This window comes from Athene noctua, chromosome 1 (genome assembly GCF_965140245.1).
Source record: "Athene noctua chromosome 1, bAthNoc1.hap1.1, whole genome shotgun sequence".
Taxonomy (NCBI): domain Eukaryota; kingdom Metazoa; phylum Chordata; class Aves; order Strigiformes; family Strigidae; genus Athene; species Athene noctua.
Genome location: NC_134037.1, coordinates 59,451,200 through 59,463,906, shown reverse-complemented (window position 1 = coordinate 59,463,906; position 12,707 = coordinate 59,451,200). Strand labels below are relative to the sequence as shown.

General features: G+C 35.6%; 1 protein-coding gene across 12 annotated transcripts in view; it reads left to right on the top strand.

Moving 5' to 3' along the window:
- The window catches only part of TRDN (triadin), a 244,997-nt gene that overhangs the window by 209,665 nt on the left and 22,625 nt on the right, over positions 1-12,707 (top strand). For 9 of the 12 annotated variants that reach the window (XM_074896244.1, XM_074896239.1, XM_074896247.1 and 6 more), the window contains 5 exons: positions 3,700-3,744; positions 5,709-5,726; positions 7,454-7,501; positions 8,335-8,355; positions 12,235-12,261. In XM_074896244.1, the coding sequence (XP_074752345.1) occupies positions 3,700-3,744; positions 5,709-5,726; positions 7,454-7,501; positions 8,335-8,355; positions 12,235-12,261 (159 nt within the window). The remainder of the gene's footprint in view (positions 1-3,699; positions 3,745-5,708; positions 5,727-7,453; positions 7,502-8,334; positions 8,356-12,234; positions 12,262-12,707) is intronic. The other 3 variants (XM_074896238.1, XM_074896242.1, XM_074896246.1) reach the window with 3 other exon arrangements.

The following is a 12,707-nucleotide window of genomic DNA, read 5'->3' as shown; positions in this document are numbered from 1 at the left end:
TGCTAAACTTCCTTTAGCATAAAAGATCTCTTCTCAGGTGATTAATGGTTACTTTGGAGAGCAGTGGCTGTTTTGAGTTCCAGTTGATGACTAAAAGTCTTAATCTGCAAGCACTAGTAGTAACAGTGCTTCTGCCTGCTGTGTGCCAATGAGTGCTCTTGAGTTAGCAGACTGAATTATAAAAGCCTCATTCTCTATAAAGCAGTGGCCTCCTTTTTCACCTTGATTCCAAGCAGCTTCAAACTATTATTCTTATGCCTCCTGTCACCACGCTTAGAAGTATCACATGACTGATAAACTAGAGAATTTCAGAAAATATATTAATCCTGTAGGGAAATGTTTAAATTAAAGAGTGTTTTGTGTATCTGTGTGAGAGCAAGTAAAGCAAGAGCATTCATTCCTGAAGTAATTCTGAAACTGCCTGCAATACACAGAGAAATGTTTACAGCTTTATGTTTTTCCATTTAAATTAGATACATCAGGGAAAAAATGAATATTAATGCTTGTAGTGCTGCAAAACTAGAGCTCTGCAGAGGAAAGACATTTTCTCTAATGAAATATTTCAGAACTTTAAACTTTGGGCTTAATAAAAATCAGAACAAAATCTCAATTGTTTAAAAAATATTTCCCAAAAATTATTTTGGACTTTTTTTTTTTTTTTTTTTTCCCAGAATCCTCATGATATATTAGACAAAAAGTACAGGAGAAATGTTACATTTGTTCTTGACAAAACACTATGTATTGCCCTCATGAGATTTTTTTTTTCACTGCTTTTCTTCATACTGAATCTGGTGAACAGAAATGATTTTATGAAGCTTCCTGATGTTTTGAAGTATGTGCCCTCATAAAGAGTGTTCTCCTTAAATTTTGATAATCTACTCCTTCCATTTTCCTTCTGGTTACAACCAATGGCTAGAAACTTAGAGAAAAAGCCATAGTCACCTCCTGGAGATCTGCTAGGAAACATATCAGGGTGTTCTCCAGTGGAATCAGCAGATCAATACTTGCTGTGTGATTAGATTGCAGAATAGGTAGGTGTATGAATAACAAAGAATTACTGTATTTACGCCCAGATGTATGCAAGTCCACAGGCCTGTTCAAGACAGGACATTCCTGTTTTCAGGAATGAATTAATTCTGAAAAGAAATCCCTCCCATACCTTTAAACGAATCAAACATGTCATCCACTCACAGACTTACTTGATCAACTCCTAGAGTTACAGAGCAAACATTGCTGTATATTCTCACCAGAATTAGAAGAGTAAAAACATCTTTAGTGTTCAAAAGAGCAGGAATAATATTCAAAGTAAGAGAGGCTCCAAACCTTTTGAGCTTTACTTGTCATTAACCCAGTGGATGGTACAGGACCTATGTTTAAAGTCAGCATGCTGGGGTTTTTTGTGTATTGGTACATGGAAAACCTAATATCTTAATCTAAATTAGTGAAATACACTGTTATATGCTAAAGGTCATCTAAGAGCAGAAAGAGGATAATTTATCTCAACAAGTTGCATCTTCAAGCTGCTGGTTGTGCTATAAAAATAATTCTAGTTTCACAGACAGCTATGAAATGGAGATAAGATTTTTTTTAATTCACTGCTTTCATAAGCAGCTGACAATAACAATAGCTGAGTAAGGGGGGGAAAAGAAGCCCTAAACTTAATACAACTGAAGAGAAATTAAATCGCCACCTACCAGATGACAACTGAAAAGCATAGCAATGCAGGGCTATATTTTATTTCCAAAGAATAGAAAAGATCAGTAACCACAGAGTTTTATCCCTCCCTGTATTTTCCCCCATCAGTACTGATTTTCTTTCAGAAAGAATTTTTTAAAAAAAAAAAACAGACCAAACAAACAAAACCCGAACTACAACTGCTGTATGCTTCTTATCCACACTTGCACCATAACTTTGCTGAATGCTGCTGTGTTGTGAATCAGAAACATGGACTGTGCAGCAATGAGGCTGTTTCTCATCTATTGATATATGATAAATGTCTTTTTAGGCCTCGCTGGCAAGTGTACACCTCTGGGAATGTCAGAGGCCCAAGTTAATAAGAAACCAACACAGAGAAAATGAGCTTGCTCTCTACCCTCAGAAATAAAATTCTCTGGAAGTTACATGCTACGTTCAAAGGAAATGTCATGTATATTGAGACCAGTCAACAGTCTGCTCTTCTAAATACTGTACTATTGATTTGTTTAGTCAGAGTGCAGATTAGGATTTAGCATCCAAACTTAAACAATTGGGTTCTGAAGAAATAGCCCCCCCAAAAAGCAGCAGTTCTTGAGGTTGACTGAGTGCGCATAGCTAGAGTGATAAGGAAACCAAAGATCTCATAATTCAGAGATGGTCCTAGCTACCCAGTACCTCCCTCCATCATCTCATTTAAGAGCAAATTTTACACCAGGTTGGGAACATCGCTCATATTCAGGAGCCAAGCTGCTTTGTGCATACACAGATGAGGGAGGTTTTCTAGCCAACTAGTCCTCAGCTGAGTTAAATAACTTCAGGGGAAAAGACATCCCTGCTACTTCACCCAGCTGTTTTCAGTTTTAGTCTGATACTTCACAGTAGTCTTGGGGAAAAGGAAGGGGCCAGAGGCATGTAACTGTAAACTGCTTCCATCAGCAAGAGGAAGGGGAAATATATCCTGAGATTGTCTTAAAGATATTTAAAAAAAAAGGTAACAATGTATGTGAATGTTGAAAGTTAGGAGTTGGGAAAGATATTTGAATTCAGGTATGGAAAGAGAAAATGGGAGTAGAAGAAAGGATCAGAAAGGGTGAAGTTCAAGTCAACCAAACTGGGCAGAGTAGAGATCTAAAAACAAACATGAGAATTCCCATCTGACTAGGCCATTGGGCAGTTAAGACAAAGCTTACCTGATCAGAAAGTGTAGTCCTACCTGTGCCTCTTCCTGAAGCTTCGTCTACAAGCCTACTTGGAGGAGAGTCAGCTCAGGTCTGGTGGCTGGTGTCAACATGGGTCCACATCATCTGAGACCTGTGCTAAGCAAAGCCACAGGCAGCTCAAGAGCATGTGAACTTGGCAGCTTTTCTCATGAGATTAGCAGAAGCTCGGAGCTGCTCTAAGGTTTCGTGACAGATATCCAGCTGAGTCTAGGTAAACCTGTTCAGTAGCAGGTGGTATGAATCAGCATTCAGGCTGGCAGTGTCCCATGTAGATGTGCCTCTGCTGTTAGCATGTATTTAGGGGTCTCAGTGCCTTTCTCATTTTCAGAGTGTAGATACAAGTGGATGCAGCTGTGCATATTTGTGATTAGGCAGTATCTAAGCAGAAGTTCTCAGCACTGTTTAATACCAAACTATGGAATTTAGACACTTAGGAAAGTGATGTTCTCAAAATTATAATTTTAATTCTAATAATTGTTGTATTATTAGAATAGAGTTTCCACCTGAAAGACACCAGATAGGTGGCTGTTTCCTGGTGGCTGAGACATTAGGCCCAGTAGTTTATTTTTTTCCATGGAGTTTGATCTCACCATACAGTCAGAATTCATAATGCATTCGTGCTGTTTTACAGTACTACAATGTGATAGTGATACTAAAGACATACATCTATTTTGTCTTTGTGAACTATATGTATAATATCATGTATAGAAATATTCTTCCAGTTATATGCACCTATACTAACACAGTGTGAATTTCTAATTTTAATGCTGCTTTCAAAATACAGAGGAGAAAATTAAACAACAAAAGACAACTCCCCCTGAGAAGTCAGGTACGGACAAGTCATTCTCTCCTGATTTATGGGGCAATGGGGGAGAGGGGGTTCTAAACACATTTAATGCAGTACATTTGCATTGCAATCATTTTTTTACAGTATTTCAAAATATGTGACTGATAACACTTTCTTTGAGCAAATCGAGCAGAATAGCAATTGCAGATACCATTCTAAGAACAGTCTTTCCAATGATGAAGCCAGGTCAAGATATTTCAGCTCTTGGGCTGCATGTTCCAGCCTCTGCCAGAGCTGGGCTAATGAAGTGGGGTGTAGATGTAAATCAGATCTCTGAAATGATCCCAAATATACTTGTAAGGTGCTGCCGTTTGTGCTGTAAATTCAGTTGCTTGAAAGATCTGAGGTTGAAAAAAACAGAGACCAGTGAGTCTTAAACTCCCCACTCATGGGGAAAATGTTTTTGGAACTAATCTTTAAGTCTTTAGGTCTTTTCTCTGATTTAGAGCTTGTAGGTTTTGTAAGAATAATGCTGACAAAAAAAATTCAAGCAATATTGACAGTTACAGAAGCCCTGAAGGGTCACCCAAGGAATTAGAACATTCTCATCATCACTGACAGTCAACACAAAGCTGTTTTGAATTATTTTTCTAGATATCAACCTCTTGATTTCTACTGAGGATAGTCTTGAGCCAAAGATAAAATGACAGATTGCCAAATCTTGGACAGTGATGCCAACAATGGATTTTCATTTGATATGATGATGATAGTGATGATGATGATGAATATTTTAAATAAAATAAAATGCTATTTTGCTTTAAGCTGAATCATGCAGATCACTGTCTCATTTCTATTCTTATTCTGTATATACCTTTTCTTCTCTGCAGTAGCAGAATAGATGTGCAGAATAGTATGGTTCTGCCTCTAATTGTGAACATTCATATAATTTATGGATTTATATTGCTTTCTGTAAGAACTCTAATGATAATCTGTCATTTTACTATGAAATCATGTTTTGCACCACTGTTTATCCAATAAACATACTGGTTTGATAGTTTTTATCTGATCGTGATCATAAACTGCTGTCTGTGGCTTGTTCAAAACCATATATTTCTGTTAATAGAATTAGAGAAATTACTGTAAAATACTTCAATACATTTCTACCCTGAATGTTTAATGAGTTAGCAATTACTGATAGGCAAACAAGCTGGAGAAGGATGAAATTACATCTTTGAATTTATAGGATTTTCATGCTTAAATTCGCAATTTTGTTTTTAGAATCAGCTCTAACTGTGGTTTAACAGTGGTTGAAAACAAAACTGCCAGAAATATCATGACTTTACTACTTTTTGTAAGATTTGTTAGCGTCATGTACTTGCCAAGTCTTTTTCCTGTTTGATGGAACCAAACTCAAAATGCAGTATTTCAGGTTGGCCAACTTAACATAAGCCACTACAGAAATAGCTTGTAAGTTTTCAGATCAATACCTTTTGAGCTTGAAACAGGCAACTTCAAACAGTAGGTAAGTCATTCTATCTTTCTTTAACATTTTATAATTATATTAATTAGTTTCTGGTGATGACTAGTGCTCTCCTGATTAAAAGCATAGACCAATGTGTTCTCAATGCTGCAAATCAGTTGAATCCCACCCAAAATTTCCAATCATCTGTTGACTGGTCTGGAGATACTTCTAATTTACATTGTTACACAGTGAGAAATGGTTCTGGAATACATAAATGTGTTACTGTGCTAAATGACAAGATACTGCATTATTTCAACAAAAGCTGATAGCTAGTGGGAGTTGCAAAGGTCTAAACATGTTAGATGCTACCTGCATTTTAGATGCCTGAATGCTGTACATCTTTACATGAGTGGGGGAAGCTTAAAACAAGGGAGAACTAATTGCTATAAAAATATCTGAATGCTAAAAAGGAAAAAGAAAAAAGTAGAATCTCTTTTCTCTTTATATCTAAATATTTCAATTTACCTTCTTTTGTCTTCTGTAGTCCAGGCAAAGCCAGCAAGTACGTGGTACCTACCTTGATCTGAAAAATTCCTGTAAAATAGCTGGATATGTGTGGCTTTTTTGATTTTAACATGTGGGAACTCTCACTTAGCAACTTCTAGTTTTTGCTTAAAACTATAGTGTCTTTATCACCATGCCTTCCATTACTTTCATTTAACATACTGCCTCATCATTACTATTTAAAAGTCCATTTGACATAACCAGTTACTTCAGTACAGGAGTCAACTCATTCTATGCTTCCCATATCACTAGTCTAAAGAAAAAAACAAACCAGCAGTGACAAGCTTTTTAAAAATCGCTGTTAACAGTTAGTTGGATTGAATAAATATTCCTGCTGAATTAAAAAGAGAACAAGAAAGACATCATCACATTTTCTTCCTAATCATATATTATTTTAGTATAGCTGTAGCTAGATATTTCTCTGTCAAAAAGAACTGAATAAGGAGTCCACAAATTAACTTACCACACAGTCTGCTTGTTAAATTTCTATATCTTTTTCATACCTTCAACATGCAAGTTAAACTGCAAAAGTAAAAAAAAAAAAAAATTCAGTTAAGTTCCCAAACATTGCCATGCTCAAAACCAGCCCAGATATGGGAAAAATATCACTCTTCACTGCCACAAGTTTTAATTCACATCTCATAAAACCATTTCCCATTTGAAATTCCCTATCATGTCTTCATCTCGGCATTTCCTGCCATATATCTTCACCTGAAATCACAGTTGCTAGGAATTTAATTATTCATCTAAGTAGCAGAAGGGCTGAGACATATTGCCCCTTTTTTTCAGGGGCTCCTCACATTTTCAGCATCTTCCACTTTAGAGCCCACATTTGTGTCCTTGTTGTTCAAAAAGTAACTGGTGCACAGTTTTTTAGCTGTGGGAAACCACCTGGAAACAAGGCCTGCATAGCTGTCCATTGATTCCTCAGCTCTAAAATGTACTGTGGCCTGTATTTGCATGTGTTTGGCATAGTTGCTACCATGCTGTGAGATCCATGGTGTGGGGTTTTTTTAATTCCTTCCTTTTAAGCAGGTGTCACTTTTGTATAGTGTAGTGCTAGACCTTGTTTTTGAAAAAAAAAAAAAGGCTCTTCATCCTCTCCATTTCCAGCAACCTAACATACATTCTCATTTTTTCCAGTAATAATTATGAAAAAGAAAGGAGAGAGGGGAAAAAAGGGGAGAAAAAAAATATGCATTGCCAGCCAAGCAGTGCTAGTTCTCTAATTTTCCACACTTAGATATAATTTGTTTATATGGAATAGGATGTGTTCTAGACTGTGAAGTCAGCTCAAGTATGTCTGAATCAACAACATAAAGGTTGACTGAATGGTTGCTGAGTTTGCTCTGTACTCTCCTTTCAAATAACAAAAATGGAGAGTAGATAAAAATCACATTTCAGAAACTGAGGGGAGCCCCTATTAATGGACTTTTTCCTTAAGATACATGCATAACTTATTAACATTAATAATAGCTATATGTGTGGAGCTAAGTGCAGTACTACTAAATGTGTGCTATTGTACTACTGCTATTTTGTGGCAGATCCCTCAGTGGATAATCTGTTAGTAACTAGTCATCTGTCTTTTTGGCAAAATAACAGCATGAAGCAAGAGAAGATAAATGTTTATTCCTGAAAAAGATACATGCAATCCTTCTTAGTTTAAAAAAAAAAAATGTAACCGAAACGTTATGGCACGTTCATTATGCTGTTTCTTTTATCTAGAGCATGAAGCAGTCAGACATGAAAAAAATGTTCCACCTACAAAACCAGGTAAGCACTCCTGCATTATATGCACTCATTAATATTTAAACTGTCATTTAAAGAAATTGCAAAATACAACTGCATATGACAAATGTCAAAATCATGTCCCTGTGATCTATTTTACTCTTATAGAATGGCCTTGACATGTCATACAGTATGCATTTGCAATTTCAGTTGTCATTTTCTGAAGATATATATATCAAAGGTCAAATTTCTGTTTCTGTAATTCCACTATGTCAAAGAAATTATTTCAGCAAAGAATTTGAACCATTTCTGAAAATGTTTACTTTAAATGGCTTCATTTTGCTAATTATTTGTGGGTGTCTGCCATTTATTTGAACTTCACCGTCTTCCTGTATGAGTCAACTTCCCAGGACCAGAAATAGTTTAATTTTTGACCATAGAAGCTATTATGCAATATAATATTCAGATCATGACCTGGCACTATCCATCATCTATGATAAATGTCTCTGCATCTCATAGCTCCTATACAGCCTCACTTGCAAGAGATAGAGAAAATTACTTCAAGTATAGGAAGCAGCAGTGTGAAGCAATCGCCATGGATTTAAAAAATGTCTTCTCCATGCCTCTCTCTGAAAGGAAATAAGTGAAGAATTAAAATTGTTACTATTCTTCATCCTTAACTCTAGCGCAGCAATTATCATGAGTAGATGAGAACATCCCTACTATTATTTTCTATCATTAGATTGTTATTAATTACTATGAGATTATTAAAAATTATGTTTTGATAAATAGAACAAATAAAGCCATTCTCCACTATAACAGCATTATGCTGCACTTGACTGTTCTGACCATTCTTCTTTCCTCTTTTTACTTCTCAGTCAAACTGAAAAACACTACAAGTACGTGTCATGTCTTGTTTCCTATAGAATATAAACCTTCTTTTCAGATGCATGTTGTGTCAATTTGCATTTTTGCATTTTTGTCATGTTAGATAATGCTATTTTCTTGTTTATACTACAGATACTCTTGTACTTTGTCTGCATATTAACAGCTGAACAGTCTAAATCTAAGTACATTTATAATTTAATACTGTGAAGCTGCAACATTCAAACTCTGTTTGCAATTTTCATTTTTTATAAAAATGTGCTAGTAGTATAATTGATGCTCTGGTGATTTTAGATGAGTGTAGACACATGATTTATCTTTATGCAAATATATTGTTTATTAAAAATACCAAAATGACATGCAGCATAACTAAATTAGACAACCTTTTCATTACTTCTTTTACTATTTCAAAATTACTTATTTCATTAATTCACTAAGCACATTCTTGGCCTTGTTTCAATACACCTTTTTTTTTCCCTACTTTAATAAAAACCTAAATTACATTAAAGAAGAGGAAGGAGTATTTCCCTTTTAGATGAGTTTTAAGGAGTATTGAAGGAGAATTTCTTAGATAACAAAGACTTCCAGTCATGGGATAAAGTCCTTGTTAAGGTCAATAAGACTTCTGAATAGATAAAGACTGGGATTTATGCTTACATACTGCAAATCATGATCAGACAACAATCAGAAGGACAGTATTTATTATTGTATGCTCCGAGTTGTGAAAATGTTGAATGGAAAGTATGAACTTTCACATAGAAATTTGTTGTAACCTCTTTAGCACAGGATTTCCGTTTTCTTTTTTGTACTGTGCCTCGCATATCAAGACCAAACCATGTGTTATTCTGATGCAAAGTAGTCTACAAAGAGTATCCAAAACCAGGGCCAAGCCCCATGAGACACAGACCTCTTCCTGCTCCAGGTCAGAAGCTGACAAGGCAAGGCAAACTGATTTCATTGAGCTTCCTAAGTCTCCTATGTTAGGTGCCTGAAGTTAAACAAGACGAATACCCCTCTTAAACACCTGTCAGAAGACACAGTGCTATTCTGAACTCCTGCTCCAAAGGGAAAGGGGGAACACAAAGCAGCTGAAATATGCCAGCACTGAAGGATCTCCTGAAGTCCTGAATTGCAGTGTTCAGTTTTCAAGTTAGTATTTCAAAATTATTACTTCCTCTGAAGCTATTGGTGGATTTTTTTTTCCATTTTTGCCAGTATTTTCAGTAAATTTTCCTCTATTTGATTCCATTATTCAGATTTGTTCAGTCTTGTATGCACTGGATCTGTTCACTGACAATTTATGTATTCTGCTCTGATCTATCTGAGAGAACGTTTTCTCTACTATACTATTTCTACTATGTCTTTACTATTAGAGGCCCATCAGAGATTTAAGTGACTAATTCCTCATGCTTTCCACAGTAAGGATCACTGTCTACAATGCTTTTTTATCAGAAGCTATATTACCCTGGCATATTGTGAATATAAGGAACAGCCAAGATCTGACCTTTGCAGAGGGATGTTTGTACCACATTCTTAAGCTTATATCCTGTTGCCTGAAATCGTTATAAAGGTTAATACTGCCTTTAGAAAAAGAAAAGAAGAAAAAAAAAAAAAAAACGCACAGTAACAAACATACCTATGATGTGATCATATACAAAAGTAATTCTGCTTACAAGGCCTATTTTGAGCTAACCATCCTTGAATAGGTCAAGCTCAAGATTTTAAGTACCAGAGCTATCTATTTTAAATTACTTTTTTCCTCTCAAAGAAGAACACTTAGTTGGATCACTGTCTTCTTTATTTCTGGAGCTCTATATAGCTTTGCTTCATATATATCTCAGCCAGGTGTACAGTATATTTGTCATAACATGGACATAGCTATCATGTAAGTCAGTATGAGATGTAGCCATGGACACAAAATACACACTGATTTTGAAGTTCAGGTCTAGTAGGAATATAAAATAAATCCATACATTTATCCTGCGTTGAATTTATTCACATCCCATGCAATCTTACTGTAAAAGTAAATGGAGTTTAAATCAGTAGAGAGGTTGTATCATTAAGTGAATGACAGTTTATAAACAGAGATACAAGCCTGGATTTGAGAAGTCCCAAATTAACAACAAATACATTTTTATAGTAACTTGCTATGTGAATTACCGTGCAATTATAAAAGCAATTAGTATACTATCTTATTTCTCACCATTTCTGTTTTAGCATTCAGGAGGGTCTTTGGAAGCAATTGATCCTATATCAAATTTGAACATGTAATGAAACTCAGAATTTACTCCTTGCATACTGAATAAAGACTTTCAAATTGTAAGTTACCTCAAACAGAGGACAAAACTGGTGGCACACTCATGCAAGAAGTAATACAAACCCGCATTTTGTAATCAAGAAGAAGAACATGTAGGATGATATTTTAAGAAAAAACTAAGCATTCCTCAAAGTCTGTTCCCATTTAGTTCTATAATGAAAGTCCCATGATAGGAATAAAGTGTTTCCCAAAGCCCCCAGAGTAAGTGAAATTTTGTTGACACACTGAGAGGAGAAATGGTCCTTATGTGATATACACCAGAGGGTCAAACTACTCTTCAGGTCAACAGTCTTCCAGTACCTCGTTATCTAATGGCATCCATCATAATCCTAAATTAGGACATATGCATGTAACTGGGCAAGTCCAGATGCCTCAATCAACCTCTCAGTTAAGTAGTGAGAGCATGAACCAGTTTCCCAGATTTAGTGCCTCAGAAAAATCTTTTTTTTTTCCTTCTGAAAATGAGAACAGGTGTTAATCCATGGATCCCAATGCAGTAGTAATGCATAAGCTTTCAGCAACTATGAGCGTGATTATAAGCAGAAAAATAAATATTAAAGGATTAATGCATGTTAGCATTTAATAGCAGCAAAACTGGCCTTTGTTGAATGCCTGCAATGCCTGAGTATTGAGCACTGACATTTATGAGTCTCCCTATGAATGAAGACCTGAATGAAAGTTCCCTGGGATGTATTAGTGAAAATCATGCTTCTTTGCTCCATCTTCCTGTTGAAAAACATTGACTGAAACATTTTCACCTTGGTGTGAGCTGTAGAACCTCATGTTCATCTGAAGTCCAAACTCAGCATGAAGAAACTACAGAGTTAATTCAATCAAAGGAGACCCTGAAATGTTTTATGAGCATATTCCTTTTCTCTCTAGCTCTAGGTTCAAGGAATAAAGGTTTTGCTTGGCTAGTGAGGTTATTCTGTTTCGTTAAAATTTTATTTATAAAAAAAAAAAAAAAAAAAAACAAAACAGGACTAATGAAGTAGTGATGGGTAAAAAATTCTTGGATTCTAAACCCGTTTAATTAATTCCTTTGATTTAAAAAGAGTAATGATGGTTTACACCAGGAATTTTTATCCCATTGAACTGATCAATTTTCATTCATTATTATGGATATTGTAATAGCACAGGAATACATGCTTCTTTTGTGCTAGGTGCCGTGCAAAAATGTAGCCAAATTTTTTCCAGATCTCAAGAGTTTTTACTCTTAAAAGGCAAGGCAAACTGATAATGCAGGAGAAACAGTTATACAGGGGTGAGTGCCAGCTATTCAAGGTTTTTGGTTGGGATGTGTGGATGATAAGAAAAGAGAGGTAACAATTAAACTGAATACATCTTTTGGAAAATAGCATAGTCAGCTATAACCTTGAATGCACATTTTAAAATAACCCTAAATATTTGCTTGTGTACATGTTCATTGTTAAGTCACATTCCTTTTCAAATTAATATCCTGCAGAAAAGTTGCAGATGAAAGATAAGATATATTTAAATGGTTACTTGCCTTGAAAAAAACATGGGACTGAATCTCATATTCTTTTCCTCTTCATTTCTGGTTATCTTCCTGAAGAGCCAACAGGTGAAATCCCAACAGCAGGTAAATATTACATTTCTCTGGTATGTTTTACAGGAAGAGTTAATGAACATACCAGTGTTGAGTAATACAAATTTTCATCAACAATGTACAATGCTAATGTAAACAAGCATCGTTAAACTGACAGCATTGCAGCTATGCAGTTCTCTGCCGAAGACTGTTCTGATCCATGGATTATGATATTTTCACTGTTCATCTTCTGCAGCATGTTTTGGTGAGCTAGACACGGGTGATCAACACTGAGGAATCTAGTCTTAATCAGATAATCAGATAACACACACACCAGAAGACATTCAACAAAGAGTTATTACAACTGGTTGGGTGACATGAAGTGAAAATAAACAATTCGAAGGCAACCTGCCAGTTTTCTGCTGTAGTCAACAAGGAATACTAAAATGGGCTCAAACGCCTGAAGCAATACACCTTACTTAATTTCAGTCTGCCTTGTT